We start from the raw sequence: 18,809 nt of genomic DNA, 5'->3' as shown, positions 1-18,809 counted from the left end.
AAAAAATTTCCAAAAAACATACCTTTCTTCAACTGATTCCAACAGGCTGAGTTCCAGCAGAAGAACTCTGAAAGCGAGTTAAGTTAAACTATTTTCTCATTTATTAATACTACTACTACTGCCAAATGTTACAGAACTTTTGTAATGAAGTAAAATATTCCAAGTGAAAAATAGATATTTCTTAATTGTGTAAAAATAGTTTATTTACCAGCTTTCTTCTGTTACTACTCTGGAACTGTCTCACAAATTGGAAATTTGTCATTTTTATTATGTCATCAAACTTGAGACATGTCTATTGATTCAACTCAAGTGAGTGGTCATATGCTGTTCTTACAGAATAAAATGTAGCATTGAATTTACAGCTGGATCATCACTCACTTCCAGCTGTTTTTAAAATGAATGTTTTTTCCAGGAATAATTTGCATGTCCCCCAGCAAATTCCCACAAAGCTCATGAGACACTGATATGCCCATATATCATTATAAACAAAAATGTAACTGTAAGAATAAAGAGAATATTTGAAATATTTTTCACGAACCCCCAGAACTGAAATAATGCCAACTATTTAAGTCACCAAGAAACTTTCAGCAAGTGTTAATATCTCTTCCACTGCAAGTGTGTAGTATTTAAGGACATAATGTCATGAAACCTGAGGGTTTTCTTTTTTCCTTTAATTCCATAAAACTTAAAAACATAATTTATCTATTGAAATTTTTTCCTCCTTTTTTATATTTGGAAAAGATTATCATAATTTTAAAGTCATTAATTGAAAATTTTTAAAAATAATTTGCACAGATGATGATGTTAAAGTACACCTTGCTCACTCAAATGAAAATAGTAATATATGTACCTGAAAATTTGCTATTTGCAATGAAAGCATGTCTTTTGAGAATGAAGACCTGTGTTCTTAATAGATTTATGTAAAATATAGAACCAATAAGTCCCCCATAAAAATATTTAGTGATCCATGGAACTTGCCCTGAGTTAAAACAGCAGGGGGAGGGGGAATAGCTTCTTTAAAAAACAGTTTTTAAACTTAAGAAATATATAAGTTCAAACTCCTATGATGTCTGTGTATATGTTCCATGTGGTCATTTAAAGACCCAGAAAGTATCTCTGGTTATCCCTCAAGGAATGATATGCTCAGACTCAGAGTGACTGGCCCTAAGCCCAACCTGTTTTACAATTATAAGTACACAATTTAGGATGGATGGTTGTAAATCCATCTGTTCTACAGCTGTGCAAAGCTCATCTGTAAGAGATCTTACCTGTTCTGTCTTTACAGGACTTCAGAACTGCTCTGAGGAGCTGCAGCATGAACTACATGCCCTATAACTCTAATCACAGTTAAATTTTGCAAATGGCCCAAGGCCTTCTAAATGTGTTTCTGAACACAAAGTACACATGAAATATGTGTTCTAGTCCTCATGGCTCCTTAATAAAATGTAAGATTCCAGGCTGTTTCTAGGCCAGTAAAAGTCTTTAGAGATATTTCTCTCTTTTCAGACTTTTTTTCCCCACAGAAATAAGAAAGATTGTAAATTATATAGGAAGACTGTAAACTGTCTGACTTGTTAAAAAATCACCTACCCCACACACACACACAACATTGAAAAATGCTTCAGCAACATATGTACTGTAGATATTCCCTCTTTCTTTTGTGCTTTCTCTTGTCTGTCTTACATGGCTGAGTTTTCAAACTTTAAAGGGAATGTCTGAAGATACTTTTCAACAATCTGCCAGCAAAATGAAAAATAAAACAAAACAGAAACCCAGAGAAACAACTTCTCCCTTCTGCCCCACCTTGATAACCTTGTTTTCTAAGGAAAATCTGGAAGCAATGGCATAAATTTATCTAGGAACTGGTGAGTATGTACTTTTTGGTTGCTGATGTATATATTCTCTCAACCTTCCAGAATATCCCAGAATGGTCTGCTGCTCTGCATTTGCTCAAGAATCAGACTTTGCTTGTTTTTTTTCTCATTTTCCTTCTACATATATCACAAAGGACACTTTTCCCTCAGCTCCAGAACATGCCCTGTGCCTCTCTGAGGGCTGCTGGAATGGAACTGCCACTTGCATTTAGCACTCAGTGGAAGGCTTAAGCAAGAGCTACAAAGATTGATGTGTCTCTAAAGATTCAAGGCTCAAATAAAACTTATTTGCTTGGATAAGAAGGTGAAAAGGTGAGAGGGAGAGCATCTACATGCTCACAAATGCCAAAAGGAACAGGGAGAGAAAGGCAGCTCTTATTTTGTCCCCTAATTATTTAAACTATAGTCCTCAGAGCAGGAGGGAAAGAGTTTTTCTTTAATGATGGCAGAAGAGTTTCAGACCCTTCTTACTCTGAGGGTGAGCCAGGAGCAAAGTTATTCTAGGGGGGATGTAACTGAGTCATTGCAGAATAAAAGCTTCTTCAATGCATTCTTCCTTTGGGCAGCAGGAATACCGGGCTTAAACTCTGCTTCTATTCCACCTCCTCCCTTGATAGAACTGCATGGTGCCCATGCATCCTGAAACAATTTTAACTGCTTTGGTTATTGTAAGTCTAGGTGACTGTATGGTGATCTTCCCCATCCCAACATACTGCCTCCTGACAGGTACAAGAAGCTTTAAAATGAAAACATTGTCTCCTGAATATTCACTGCAGTAGCTTGAGCAATCATGAAGGAGCTGAGACAGTAATTAAGCAGAATAAATCAAAGTGCACATTGCAGACTTTCTTACAAGAGACCAGTGCTGCTCCAAATAGACATTTTCAACATAAAAAATCTGGAATGTAAAATGTTTGCCACATGGTATTTCACTTCTGGCACACTGAAAAGAACAACTCCTCCCTCCAACAAATGATGCATAATCAAAATAAATCTGTCTCCTCAGAAATTCATATGGACCTAAGGATTACTAAGAAGCCAGAAAAAGCCAGACAGTTGAACCATAACATGCATCTTAGTTTAATCTGTTGTGGCAGAAGGTGTAGTCCAACTTTTAATTCACATTATTTCAAGAGTGAAGGCAGCTTTACCAACAGGCAGACCAACCTAAAACAAGAAATTCTGTTTAAGAAAAAACTTTGGTTTTGCTTTGTGAAGAGTCAAACACTGGAACAGGCTGCCCAGATAAGTTGTGGAGTTTCCATCCTTCATGCAATTGAGCACATATCTGCATTTGTTCCTGGGCAATCCATTTAATCTGACCCTGCTTGAGAAGGGGACACTGGACCAGATAATCTTCAGAGATTCCCACCTCAAATATTGTGTGATTCTGTGGTTACTATATATTATACACATTTTTATAATAGTTCTGGAATAAAGTTGAGAAAATCTGTCCTAAAATAATTAATGTTTTTTTTTGCTAAAAAAAACCCAAAGCAAAACAAAAGTAAATAGATTACCAATAAATTTGTGAGTTAAGTCAAATTAATCAGAGGAATTTAAGCAGTGACTATAGCAGTGGAACCCTGCATCTATGTAATCTAAATTATTCCATGTTAGCACACAGATTAGAGGTCTAAAAATAGTCACAGAATAATTTAATTTCTTATTTTCCTACCTGGATTCCTGTGTTTCCACTAAATTCCTGTGTATGTTCTAGTGTCATATGCAGAAATGAAAAGGCACTGACCCAGCCATGCCACACTGGAGTCCAGATTTGGAGAATAGACTTTTCAGTTTAATCACTTTTCCTCCTAAAGGGCAATGGAACTTCAAACCAGTTTACCAAAAAGTAGCTCATTGTAAGATAGGATGCTAAAATAAACTCCCATAAATCCACTTATAAAACAGTTTATTAAAATAAAAAAGCAGACAAACTTTTTCCTGTATATTGAAAAGACCAACAATTTCCTTAAAATGCACAGTTTAAGGAAGAAAAGGTGGTGAGTTGCTTTTCCCAACACCAAAATGATTACAGATATTATTAAGCAGCTGGAAAGCAGAGCACATTTCTACAGTAAACTTACAGGTAGGGCAAACATGTATTGTTGAAGGCAAATTGGCAATACTGAAAAACTGAATCCTTTAAGGATATTGTCAAATTGACTTGAAAACCAAACCCAAACCAAACCAAAGAAGTGTGAAAGTTGCTGACTGTCACAGGAGTTCTTAAAGACTGTCAAACTTCTCAGGCATGTGTTTTTCCATTTTTCTTATGTGAAAGTCTTAGAAAAAAGTCTGCTTTTTCCATTGGTTGATGGGGCTCTTTTCACTGGAAACTTTTATAGAGAGAAGAGAAGCAGGAAAAAACCCTGTTAAATTTGTATTTAGAATGACACATTCAAAGGAAAAGGTCACAGACGACATCTGACATTTGGGCTGGGTAAAGGAAAATAAGGTAAAAAAGTGGACTTTTGCAAGGCACATTGGCACAAAGGACCAGCTAAAGTTGTGTGAACTGATGAGATAAAATTGATAAGAAAATGTCTGCAGAAAATCAGACAGAATTGGCTCCTGAGATTTGCAAAAGTAAATACACAATGCCCAAGAAGAAAGAGGCCATAAAATCAGAAGATAAAGTTCAGGAAGGTGTCATTGTAAAAGTACAAGGAGAACAAGATTTTACAGAAGAAACGGGTGGTATCAAAAGTTGGAAAGACCTGAGGAAGCAGGAGTCTGGAGAAGGCTTTTGGAGGCATAGCCAGTGAGAGTGTGCTACCATAAATTGCTGGTGGGATATCAAAGGGGAAGATTTAAGAGAAAAAGGAACATGAAAGAATTTTGTTAGATAAGTTTTCTAAGGAGTTTAGAAATTAAAGTGAGATGGAATATAACTATTAATGACCCATACAAATTATAAAAGTCAGCTCTGTGTAGAAAACAGCAGAGAAAGACTGAAACAGAAACATTGCTAAAGGGGCCTTGCATGGGCAGAATAGTTTCACACCAAGAATATTTTTATCGCGGTTATCCTTCCATACACAGTCTAACCTCCAGAGATATGCTAAAAAGGCAATAGAAAACTAGGCATGATGGCAATTACCTTGTAGCAATAGCTCAGTTTCAACTGCAGGTTTAAAAATTATTTGATTCTGGAAAAGACAAATTCAGTAATCCTTGAAAAAGTATATCAATCTCTGAACATTAAAAAGGTTTTTTCATACATCCAAACAAAACAGCAACTCAAGAATTTGTTAGTACAAGGTGCATCATACATTCCTGATAGTAGCTGTGGTCTGAGTAAAGAAGCACCAATTACCTCTAGAAGTTAAACATTCTGAAATTTCAGGTACTGAATGAGTTGCAAAGACTGTCCTGGGAATTCTTTTCTGAAAATAATGAGATGATATTCACCCCTGGAGGATTAGTAAATCACTCTGCAGAGGAAGAATTTTAATGTTATTAAAAAAGACCTGGTATACCTCTGCATTTATTTTTACATAGTCAGGTGGGTATACACAAAATTAAAATTCTGAATTTAAAAAGAAAAATTGAATAAATGGTTAAATCCTGTTTGTTATCTCACTCTAGTTAATAAAATGCTATAATTGTCAAAGCCCCACACTAAGTGCTACTTTCTGCTTCCATGATGCTAATAACATAAAATTATTGTCATGGTTTTGAAATTAGTGTGAGGGGATGGTACAACCAAGTTTCAGGATGATGCTCCAAAAAATACATCATGGAAGAAAGCCAAGTGTTGATATTCATTCTTGTGGCAATTGAATGGGCATTTGCTGGTGTGGCTCTGCACAAGTGCATCCCTGTGCCAGCACTCAGCAGAGTTGTATTAATTTGTAAATGTGCTACAGGAAACAGGAGTTAAAATCTGCTTAGGTTTATAATTTGATATGAAACCACGTCAAAGACCATCTTAATCCATCCTAAAATAAGCATGCAGCTACGAAATGCTCATCAGATAAACAATAGCTGTCATTTTGCAAGTAATCAGCAGCATACCTATTTCAAGTCATCCCTGGCATACTTAATGTGATTTTTCACTGAGTTTATCCTGAAAATTTGCATTACTTGTAAGTAAATCATAAGCCTTTAGACCACAGATGTTCTGACCATCTCTCTCCTACATGGTTCCATGTATCCGGTTTTAAAATATTAATTTCCTAAAACTTTTATAAGAGTAAGGCTTTCTGAGGCTTAAGGAAGAAAAAGGTAATTTTTTTTTTTTTTAAATTTTTTTTTTTTTACTTCAAGAGGTAGCAATTGGTTGAAATTGAGTGTAAGGAAAAGCAGTAAAATGTACTTGTGTACTACTTCAAAACCATTTTTCAGTCCTCCAGGCTTGAAATTTTCAAATATATTCAGTGCAAAAAGTGAAGGATGCAAAATTCCTCCCCCCCAAACCTTCTAATACTCAGAACTTGAAAATTAAGTAAAAGGTGAAATCATTTGTCCAAACACACAAAAGAGGCAGACACTGTAAGCATAAGTGGTAATTTATAAGTATCAATCAGCACAAGAGAGCATAAAAATTCATAGAAGAATACTGAATCACTCTCCTCTGTAAGTAAAATATAACCTTTTTTTTTGATAAATGAACATTTAAAATGTGAAATGTTTAATAAGAATTGTTCCCCTACTTTAGAAATCCACATGGAGTAAATGTGTTCCAAGGGCCATAACTATGTTGTTTTTGCAGAGACCAATGGCTATCATGGGGTGAAAAATTTCAATAGATCCCAGAGTAGTTCTAGCTTGGAAAATTCAACACCAATAGCATTTTAAAGAATTTTGAGACCCACTCTTGGTGTCTACAGATAAACTCTTTCTAAGCAGTTCCTTAGAGACTGAAAACTTACAAAACTACAGTGTTGGTTCACTGTACCTTTACAAAATGCAGATCTGGAATAAGTTCATTGCCTTTGATGCACAACTCAGTGCTCACTGCATAGCCTTCATTCCCCTACACTAGCTTTGTTTTGTGTTAGCAATGTTTAGCAAACCTTAATTACACTATACAGTCAAAATTATTTTATGGCAGTTGGGAAGGAGCCGTTACCATAAGACAATCTTCCAAATTCATACAACAGAATCTTTGCAATGTTTCCTTTCAGAAGCAAATAAAAGTGAGGAATTATTTCTTATACTATTGGACAATTCTGATGACATAATTAGTCTTATAACTTCAAGTGTAATGAAAATGAGATGACTCAAGAAAATATATGTTTATCAATAGGCAAAGTAATTTCTAAAGCTGTTTTAAATTTTGCTTATTAGAAAACATGAAAAAACACATTAATTTACTCTCAGCCATGCTGAAATCAGATTCATAGATGGAACTTTTGAAAAGGCCCAAAGCTTCTCCCAAAATACTAAAATATACTTCTGTTAATCCAGAAAGTAAATACATTAAATCACGGTACATAAAAACAATTTTAATTTTTAGGACAAAATACTCTGTCTCCTTAGTTTCATGTTTACAGAACCTGTAGCAGTATGTAAATAACTAAAAATCCAAACAGAGTATTTATCATTTCATGATATACGTTAATTTCTTCTTTGGAAAAAAACTAGGAGGTCTCTATATTGAATAGTGTATGTGTGAGAGATTGCTCATGCAGGTGCAATTCTTAAAAACATATAAATGTTGGTTCTTATCAATGTTTTTGCAATTGTCACAAACCTTCTTTTTTGTCTTCTGCGGCAATCTTCACTTTTGTGTCTGTTATGTCTTTGAAAGAGGCCAGAAAGAGTACCACATCTCCTTTTTCATTCTTTATAGGAACAATATCCAGTAAGCACCAGAATGAAGACCCTGTAAGGATAGAGAATGAATTTAATTCAAACAGCTGTCTTTTAGCAGAGAGAGGGGGGAAAAAAAGTGAACTGCTTATTTAGGAGGTCAATGGTCAGGGAATCACAGATGTTCAGCTCACGTAAATCACTTTGCATTACTGCTTGAAGCTCTGTAATACTGCTTTCTCCAGACACAAGACATTAATTTAAATGCAAAATTTATCTACAGGGATCATTAATAGAGTTTAATGAAGCTGTTTACTCCTCTGAAACCATGCTTTCTTTTGAACTCTCCACTGATGTTGCTTATTTCCTGGAATAGCTTTCACTTTGGTAACTTGGCATCTGAAGCATTCATGTCTGCTATAGAATCAGTCTACCTTAATCATCTGACTTGATACTCATTAAAACCTCTTGACAGAAAACCTGATAGTCAGAGCATTATTTCACTAATTCAAAGATATTTAAATTAATCAGATATCAGACTTAGAATAGAAACAAACTCGTTGCACAGACAGTGAGATATATCATACCACACATCATCTCTAAAATTAATATCAGCTATCTTCTTTACTTTCATAATGTTCAAACTTTTAAGACTGAAATTGGACAAAACTGAGTTTGACAATATTCTTAATTCTTGTGAACATTTCTTTGTCCACAGCTGCTAAATAAAGCAATTTATAATAAATTCTTACTGTTTGCTTCACATGTCCTGTTTGCAAGACATGTTGTTCAATTCCAATGACATAATTCATAGGTTTTATATCAACACCACTTGGAAGAAGGAAATATTTAATGCCCAGATGCAAGCATCCTAGATCCCACTCCCATCCATTCTGGGGTAACTCAGCCCAGCACCAGACTTTTGTCTCTTTCAGGTGTTAGGTATCAATGCAAACTACTACCACCCACCAACTGTCCACCAATATTATTTGTAAAAGATATAAGTACTACTAGAGAGTTTAAAATTTATTTTTGTACATCATTAAACTTCCACAATCTGCTGCTTCACAAGGTACTATTTTAAGCATTCATTTACAAAAAAAGTCTACTAAAATTCAGAAAAAGAAACAGGACTGGTTCCCTGGACCACTGCTGCCCCAGCTGACTCCTGCCAAATGATCAGCTGAGCTTTGGAGGGCTCCTTGGGGACAGCCAGCAGAGTAGCCACTTCCTGCTGTGCTGTCTTCTGAAGTTTCCAGTTTTGAAAAAGAACTGGGCACAGGAAGATCACAGCTAAGTTTTATAATTTAGATTTTCAAGTGGAAGTTCCCTGGCTGCCTTTTGAACTCTGTAGATGAGCATGATAGGTGAAAGAGCAGCTTTTCTTTTGAAGAACCACAGGAGTTAAAGGTGAAAAAAATTGCTTCAAAGGAAATTCATCTGGCCCTCTGTGCCCAGATCAACCTTTCCAAGTGTCACACAGGCACCTTTGAGACTAAGATTACTAGCTCAACAATCTGGCAGCACTTCCACTTAAGGTATTTAAAGAAGGGACATGGAGATATTGGAACAGGAGAAAAGAAAACTGGCGGACAGAAAAACCTGTGTAAAGAAGCAGACTGGCTTTGTATTGGGTTTAAATAATCTTATTTGAAGACAAAGCAAGGAAAGTTTCCTTCTTAAAAGAAGATAAAACATGTCAGAATCAGAAGCAAGGCATTTCTATTTTTCTTTCTCCCACTTTGATTCTCCATTCTCCTTTTTTTTTTTTCCAGATTTGCCTCTATTAAAAATTCTGGGAAAGACTGTTCAGTAGCATTACTGTCAAAAATGTTTTAGAGAGTCACGCTGTCCCAATCTGAAGTAGTCCATTCAAGGAAGAGAAGCATTAAGAAACTTTACTGCTTAAAAATAGAAACATAAATCTTTACAAAATACCATCATAACTTTTAAACTGGACAAACTCCTACTGGCAAAATTACTTTCTACCCAGCTGTATTCTACCAGTAGTTTCAGTGGTCAAGAATTCTCTCTCAACTCCTCTTGTAAACACCACCAAGAGGGCAAATGGTCTTTTAAGATGTTTCTGTCCCCTCCAGAAGTGGAAGTATATCTTGCTCTTTTCAATTGTTACATGTCATTTCCACACACACACATTAGCCATTAAGGCCTGAAAAAAAGGTGCAGACACCAGAAATTTCAAACAAACCTAACTCAGTTACAATAATATTGTCTGAAATGGTAATTTTTACATTTAAGAGAGTTATTACGACGTGGTTAATCATTAGAGACAAATCTATTTAATATTTAACGGTTTGATGCATTGGTTCTTTTGTATAATCAAAATGAATTTGAATTCTTTAGAGGTATGTCACTGAACACTGACCACTGAAATTGTTCCACATCCTGTCATCACTTAGTTTCTCTCAATCGTATTTTCTTTTGTTTTCTTTTCTCATTCTCCTTCTCTGTAAATATATCTGAAAATATTCTGACAAAGCAAAGCAAACATCTATAAGATATGGCATGTCCCACTAAAGAAAACACATATCCAATACATGCACAGGCTACTTCTCTTCTGAAGAATTCCAGGCTAATACCCTGTGTGGTGGGCTGTCAGTTCTGGCTGTATTTATTTATACAATGAATCTTTAGAAGTTCTAAATTTGAGTTGGTGGGTTTGGTGGTTTTTTTCTGTGTTTTAATTTTATTTGCTTTTCTGCCTTTTCTCTGAAAGGAGCAAATGAATATGAAGTTGTTTTTAGACTGGGTGAGATGATCTGTTTTAGGTCAGGACTAGGTCAATACAAGGTTGCATTCTGCCAAGAACAGAAGAGCTCTGGCTCTTTCACTATTGAGGAGCATCCTTGGAAAAATAAGCTGCAATGCAATCTGTTACATAGCTTTTACTGAAAGCCAGCATCACATAATTCTACAAACCAAAAGCAGAACTTTCTCCACATCAAAAAAAGTAGTGCCCTATTTTGTTACGGTTCTTTTGAATGCGCTTGTCTGTGAGACAGAAATTCCTTCCCTGCTTCAGATGATGCATACAAAGGTTTTCTGTATTGTCAAGAGTCACCTATCAAAGAAATTTCTTTTGGAGGTTTATTTATATACAGACTATTGCTTCAAGCCACCACTCTTGGAGAAAGAGTCTAATCTTTCTCTTGCATTATGAAGGGTCAAAATATATTTTAATATCCTCAAGGCTTATATAAACACATCACAGGGAAGGAGAAAAGAAACCAAATGAAGCATAATCTTATCACAAGGCAATTTGGCTATAGTCCACCTTTTAGATATACAAAAAAAGAGAGTGCTTTATGGTCACTCTCTCAACCCCCCTTTCTACCTTTCCTCGTTTTGACAGCTAGAAGTCTATCCTCAGACTGAAATCAAAACAAGGGTCAACAGACCACAGCATTTAAAAGGGAGATTTTATACAAAACCCTGTCATTAAAATGCCAGTAGCCTTCAAAACCAAGCACTCCTTTCACTAGAAAATAAAGCCTGCTTGAACCATGGGACAGACTGAGACCATTAGCTCTGTTGATAAGCTGTGTGCACTCACCGTATGATAAAAGGTAATCTGTAGTGATGCCCACCCCAGACAGAGCCCAATGAAATACTCAGACACAAATATCTTTGGTGGTTATTTGGGAATTGCAGAGGTTTCATAATAGAGATATGATGTGGGATGATTATTTTTTCGTAATTCTTTAACAAAATAAATAAACTCTATACCTATCTTGTTAGAATTTTACTTCATACTTTTCCAGCAAGTATATATATCTAAGAAATACCTGGAATGAGTGCTACTCATCCCAAGCTATGCTACTCATCCCAAGGGCTTCCTTTTGCCCTTGACAGTCTGGGAGTAGCTTTGTCCAGGAAGAACAGCTTAAGGCTTCCTTTTACTTTTTGACTGGTGTGGTTATATCCACTTCCAGACCCTCAATTCCTCAGGACTTTTCTTGCCACACTGCTTTCCAGAGGGATGCTGAGCCACTTTATGTTGTCCCTTCCATCATCAGGGGTCAGAAATAAGAAACACACAAATTTCTGTGATCTATCTCCCCTTCTCTGTGGCACAAGGAAGAGGGGTCAAGCTCTTTTGAGAAGCTCTGAATCTGCACATAACACATCAAATTAACCAAATGCAATGGTTCCTAGACTAAGAGCCCAAGTATCTGAAGAAAAAAAGAAAATGTAAACGGTTTGCATACTAGATATAAAAGTCTTGTGGCACAAAACAATAGTTTTTCAAGAAATAATTATATATATGCATAAGAAGGCAGAATTAGGCTTCACAAACCATCATAAATCTGGAATATTTCCTTTTGTTTAAGTAGGTGACTTAGTAAACTAAATGCTCTGTAAGGAGATGCAAATCAAGCCTTAAAGGAAATTATTAAAACACATCACCCTATTTCCAGGGATTTATGTAGAAGACAAAGATAAAAATATTTTCACGTAGATAGCTGTAATAACTTGTCAACAAGATTGATGCTAATTACTCAGCATTACAATCCTCAGTGTCTCATTGGTGGTTACTAATTATTAGCAAAATATACCTGCCTCATAACACCAGAGATATTTGAGCCTGATCATTTCCACTTTTCCACCACAGAAAGTGTGCACTTCAAGACTGGCAGGCTGGGATGCCAAAGACTTTTTCTGAGGAAACCAAACTCTCTCTTTCATCAGCTTACCCAAAAATTTCCAGCCCCACTGGTAACACATCATTTTGAAATTTAAGTGCTTTTGACAAGATGTCAACATTATGTTGAGGAGAGCGAAGTGCAAAGAAAACAATGCTTAAAAAATTGCAACTGGACTGAACAGGAAAGGAAACGAGCTACAAGAAAAAAATTGCTATACATTCAAGTACTTTCTCTTTTGTAAATATCATGACTTTGACAATGATCAATTAGTACAGCTAATGCAACGTTCTGCTGCTTTAAGCAAATTATCACCTCATTCTTCTCCATTATCCCTGCAAAAATCAAGTTTACAAGTTAGCAAAATCTAGAATTTCTTTTTCTTGAATTCTGCTACTGAAGGTGCCAACTTGTCTGCTATCCCTAGAGACATTCTTTGGTCATAAAAAACTGGAAAATTAGGAACTCATGTGGGCTATGATGAAACTGACTTACATGGAAACAGGTGATTGTTTTCATACAAGTGGCAAAGAAGACTCAAGAACTTGCTTCCCCTACTTCTGTGTGACCACCAGATCAGACTTGTATCCTGAAAGTCTCCTTACAAGTTTTAATAGTCAATGTAAACCTATTCCAAAATGGATTTTTTAATCCATTAATGCATCCAGAATGGATCCATTCCAAAATTTATTTACATCTCAAAGCAGAATACAGTTGTGTCCCAAGAATTTGGTAGGTGAAAGAAGATTGTAAGATACTGTAATAACAAAGCAAAAATTTTATTTCAGTATGAATAAGTAGGGAATTATTAACCCTGTGGAGCTGATTTAAAACTTGTTATAAATAGCTCCCCAATCCTCTATATAACTATGGAGTACCATGTGCAATTATTCAAATCTATTACATCTCATCAGAGATACACAAATCCATTCCTCCCTGTCTTCCCAGCCTTTTCTGTGCCCAGCTTCAACCTATCCTCTGTCTCATCCGCTGCCAGGTAATCCAGGGCCTCGTGTGTCTTATACTGCTCAGCATATCCAACTTTCTCTGCCATGATGGAGAGATGAAAAGAGGGAAAAGATGCCCTAAGAGAAGGCCCTTTTCAACACAGCAATCTGCAATCCTTGCCTCTCCTGCAAACTGCCAATGTTAAGCAGGGAGAGGCTTAATTCACAACCCCAAAGTTTCTGTTTGTCACTTTTTGGACACAGACTGTCAGTGTTAAGGCAGCTCCTAGTTTGAGTGTGTGTCTTTTCCAGCCTTAGAGGAACAGTCTCTGCATGCAACAGCTAGCACAGTCTGCAGTGAATGTTTTATACAAACTGATTTATGAGCTCCAGCACATCTACATTTCAGCTTTGTTTACTCAGCTTTCTGGTCTTTCTTTGTACTGCTCCACTATCTTCCCTAATTAATAAAACCATTTCAAAATCCTCTAGTTACCCTGAGTTTCCTTGAACAAAAGCAGAGCACTAAGCAATGCCTTTTAATGCCATGTGAGATACATTATCCTTAAATGTACCACTTTCTTTTTGTCTGCCCTAATTTCCTTTTTGTATCTCCATCCAGATTAGTAAAGAAAACGACATTTAGGGAAATAAGCACTTCCCTGATGTAATACATTTACTGGGTTGCAGTTATGACAATTAGCAAAACATACAGAATTATCTAAAAACTAAGTTTAAGTCAGTGAGATGCATTCTGTTTAAATGCAAAAAGCTTCAGGGCAGACTGATAAATATTATCAGTCTGCAACTTACTTTCCCTCCCCTTCCAATGATAATTACTTTGTCATAGTTATATTAGTACAGGGCATTCAGCATTTGTCAACTAACTCCTGGGAAAATACTAATTGAGACAATATACTTATATAAACAAATATACAACCCAACCAAACAAAATCAAGAGAAAAAACAAAATAGAGTTTCTTCAATATCTTTATACAGACTGCTTCAGAAATAGTCAGGCTCGATCCTTCCTCATCAGTTTAGTCTTTACTTCATTGTTTTAACTCAAGCAATTTCCAAATAAGCCAAATTTTCTTTCCATTGAATAATGAAATTTTGAAATCTATTGTTAAAACTGTGTTTATAACCCATGATCCTTATTCCTTTTGGACTTTCAGAATCAACATGTAGATACAAACACAGCAGTAAATATGATTTCTCAGCTAACTGAGGGATGCACTTCTGAAAAGAAGGCAAGAAATTTTTTTAAAACAGGATGATCTCTCATATACAATTATGTATTTCTGCATATATATTTGCATACATATTTATATATATATGAATAAAATGTATTTATTATTCAAAAATTTTATATTTTCATATCTGAAGGAGTTAAAGCACACATTCTCCTAAACATAGCTATGTTTTCAAATTACATTCTTTTGCTTTTAAGCTCATTATGTTATAATCTGAAAAGAGAGACTTCAAAGATGATGTGAAATTTACTACTATCAAAAAACCCAGCAATCTCCCAACAGACCATTACACCTATGAAAAAAAAAATCACATTTTAGGTTTCAAAAAACAAGTGATAATTATATAAACTAAAATATCTGCAAAATACTTTTGTGATTCTCACTTTGGTGTCTCTGGCAGTGGCAGCCCCTAGAAAAAGAAGTCTGGCATCTGCAGAATGGGAGATCTCCCAGCACTGGAGGAGGTGCTGGCTGCAACCTTGTGCTTATTCATAAAGTTTTCTAAAGGCATGACGTGAAAAAAAAGGGGATTCTACTGGTTACTCATCCACTTACACTGAAAGGCTACATTTAAAAAATGATCAAGTTCTTGATCTATTTTACACTGCTTTTCTCACAGGGTTAGGTCAGAAAATATTTTGCTTTATAATCCTTGTCTTATCTGTTCATATTATTCAGAAGTTTTCAGCAAGTTTAGAGATTTTCTGTTGAGGCTGTGATTTAAGAACTTGAACCTGTACTTCATAGGCAGTCTGTGGGCACCTTTCTGGAAGGAGGGGGCTACAGCTGGGGCCTGAGATGGAGCTGAGTCATGGATCTGAACTGATAATCCCACCCTGTCAGGTCGGAGGGTTTTGTACATAAGGGTTTGGAAACACACACTGAGCAATTATGTAACATGGTAGAGAGGATTAATCTTCCCTATTCACCGCTTCAGTCCATGTGAGCACATGCTGTAAACAATCTCTGAGCCTGTCCAATGAAATTATAGCAACCCCACCAGCTGAAAAGCAGCAGGTTTTAACCTTCTAGTTATTTATATGCTATATATATTTTTATATAAATATATATAGCATATTTATATATTTTATATTTATATTTCATATGCTCTATGAAATCAAACTGCTTTTGCAATTCCCTACCCAAATCAGTGGCAGGGTTCATAGACAGTGCTAACATGAGCTTCCTACCACCTTCCAAAAAAACCAAGGAGCCAAAGCAAGAACCCATCATGGTGGTCAGCCCAGGAGGTGGCAAATAGTCTGCATCATAATCCAGAAGGTGGATTTAGGGATCAGGGATGAAATAAGGAAATGCCAGCCAAAGAGAGGCATATGGTCAGCTGGAGAAATGACACTTTGAACTTCCTTTATCCAAAGAACAGCCTAACTCATGGTGAAGCACAGGTACACAAGTCAGCTTTTAGCCAAAGCTTGATTTAAATCTCATAAAAAAATAAAAGATAGCAGACTCTGTGTGGCCATAAAATGGTGAGAAAAAATTCAAAGAGAAAGGTGACCAGTCTGATGCGCTATGAACATCCTACTCCCAAAATTAATACCAATATCTCTTACTAAAAATGATGGATGTATAAAAAGTAGCACAGTGAAATGTCTTTTAAAAACTTTTAAAAAAAGCATCCAGCAGTACCAACAGCCATTCATGCCAGGTGCAGCTGGAAGCCCAGGGTACCTGTGTGGAAACACTAATTGCATCTGTTAGCAGTGGAGGGCATGAAGTTGTAGCAATATATCAAGGAACAGGAAAATTTCACACAGATTTATTTACATATCAATGTGGTTCTAGAAGAACAAGTCTTTTCTCAGTGCATTATGCTTTTAATACATCATGTTGCTGCTGAAAGAAACTATTAGCTAATATCACCCTGAATGCATCAGAACAAAGTATCAGCACTGTCAGTGAGCTGCAGTCTTGTTGATGTCTCATTAAATTCTAGAAAAAGATCTCAGATGGTTTAGACCACATTATACACAGGGGATTTTGCTGCCATTTTTTTCTTTTGCCTTGTAACTGAAATTCATCCCTTTGTTTTGTCTTCTTTCAGGCTTTTTGCTGACCACTTCACCCAAGCCTCTGTAAAGTTTCAGCCAGGGCACTACAGAGGAGCACAAGCCTGCTCTGTCTTCCTCTTCTGCTGCAGAAGCTGGGACTGTCTCTAAAACATCAAAAAATTTCAGAGCTACACATTACCTTTCATCAGAAGCCATGGGTCAAGCAAATGAAGGGTTTGGAGAGGAAAGGAGACAAAAATTTCCTATTCTGTGAAACAGAGGAAAATAAGGACATGTCTTCTGTCTATATTCTATACTGCTTTTTAGAAAAGAAGACTTCCTAAAAATCAGTGAAATTTCCTAATAATTAATGAGATATATGAAAGGGGGAAATGAAAAAGAACAAGAAAAAAAAAGAAAAAAAAAAGAAAGAAAAAAAGAGAAAAGAGGAAAGAGAAAAGGAAAGAAGAAAAAAATTTCTTTATAAAGTTACAAATTATTTTTTATGGCTCAGGTAATTGCAATTAGATATTACCTTCAGATTAATCTTCCTGTGTTTCTGCTTTTTTTTAAATTTTCCTCCTCCTGTATTTTGTACTACAATTTAGCAAATGTGAGCAAGCCAACCACAAAAGCTTTTTAGCTTTCTTATTTTTAGATTAGGTTTTCAAGGCAGAGAAGCAGTGGAGCAGCAGTGAGGCCACATTGCTACAAACTGCTCTGTCAAGCAACTTGTCAAGTGGCTTCCTCTTCATTAGTAACTAGAAAATTGTCACTAAAAAATAGTAGAAAGTATTCGCAAAAAATTGAGGTCTCTGTACAGAAATTTTTTGCAGTCAGAACATTCTAATAAATGCTTCTCTACTTATTGCTATGCTTAACTTCCAAAAGACAGGAATTTGTTAAAGAAGGCAGATACTTTCTGTAGAAAAGATTAAGGAAAATACAATTTTCATTCATTTAAACAGAAATTAATTTCTCTTCAATTTCTTCATAATTAATTAATTCTTCTAAAATTTTAAACAACATTGAACTCTTTATCTAAAAAATAAAGCTTTTCTGTTTTCTTAACACAAGGAATGCATTAAATATAGATGATGTTGTGTAGCCTTTGCTGTTCTCTAGCCACAGTTTTCAATCACAAATATGGCAAAGGCAATGGATAATGTCTCATGGCCTGAGCCTTATTTCATCTACCTGTGGCTGTCATTTCTGACTTCAAACAGAATTTTGCCTGATGAATCCAGGAGCTCTGGAACAAGGTCTGACTTTCACTCTTTCACTATTGATTCTCTGCCCATCTGAAACACCTCAATCCCAGCCTCCCAGATATGGATACAGCCTTACCAAAACACATATTCTCATGCAGTGATGAGAAGAGGTAAAACACTTTGATTTAATCTTACTGACTCGTAAAAAATGAAGAAATAAATACAGAAATGGAATACATTGTATCTTCCTGACCATACAATTTACTTACCAAACCTTTAGGGACCAAGAACATGCCTAAGACATAACCCAGAAAATGTTTAAACCAGTGTACACATGGAAGCTGACAAAATGTTCCTTGAGTCCTGGTTGACTGTCACAGACAAAGCAAACTCTGCTCGCACCAAAGTCCTGAGGAAATTTGTAAAGACAGTGCCAGCAACACTCCCTTGCTTCAGTCCTCCTACAGTGGGGATTTTTAACTATGCACAAAGGCTTGTGCAAACAGCCCTTTTTCTGGGGTGCCCAGATAGGATGGTCACCACAGTGGAGCCTCTCAAAAGTCCATAAATCACAAGGGGCCGCTGCTGATTATATTGTGTTTCACACAACTTAGACATACACAGAAAGAGGCTGATTTCCTTTCAATGAAGGAAGGCTGTGGAATCATTGCATGTTTTAAAAGGCTGTGTGTAAGCACAGACCTCTTTTTCAACTCTACAAACCTAATTTTGAGACAAAGGAAATAAATCTGATGGGGTCATAGGGGACCCAAGCTGTGACCTTCTCAGCAAGTGAAGATGGAGAGCTTAGACTGGACTAAGTCACTGATTATAGGGCTTATTGTAGCTTTATTTTAGGCTGTAATAGAAAAGGAAAAGATCCACACAGCTGCTTAATTGTACTTCAGTTTGAGGGAACGTGAAGATCACATTTAACTACCTGTACTCACTATTGACAAATGTGAGAAGAGGTCTGAGAAGGAGAAAAAGAAAGGTTTATTTAAATATAGCTCCTCAGCATAGTGTCCAACTGCTTTTAGAGTGTTCTAAACAAGAGATCCAGGAGTGAGCATTTTTCTCACAAC

General features: G+C 36.0%; 1 protein-coding gene across 1 annotated transcript in view; it reads right to left on the bottom strand.

Annotated features, from left to right (window-relative positions):
- The window catches only part of KCNH8 (potassium voltage-gated channel subfamily H member 8), a 176,423-nt gene that overhangs the window by 96,977 nt on the left and 60,637 nt on the right, over positions 1 to 18,809 (bottom strand). The window contains exon 3 of the mRNA XM_009086107.4: positions 7,576 to 7,707. Coding sequence (XP_009084355.1) covers positions 7,576 to 7,707 — 132 coding nt within the window. The remainder of the gene's footprint in view (positions 1 to 7,575; positions 7,708 to 18,809) is intronic.

Source organism: Serinus canaria, chromosome 2 (genome assembly GCF_022539315.1).
Source record: "Serinus canaria isolate serCan28SL12 chromosome 2, serCan2020, whole genome shotgun sequence".
NCBI lineage: Eukaryota > Metazoa > Chordata > Aves > Passeriformes > Fringillidae > Serinus > Serinus canaria.
The sequence above is the reverse complement of the archived record's forward strand: the minus strand, read 5'-3'. Positions and strand labels throughout refer to the sequence as shown.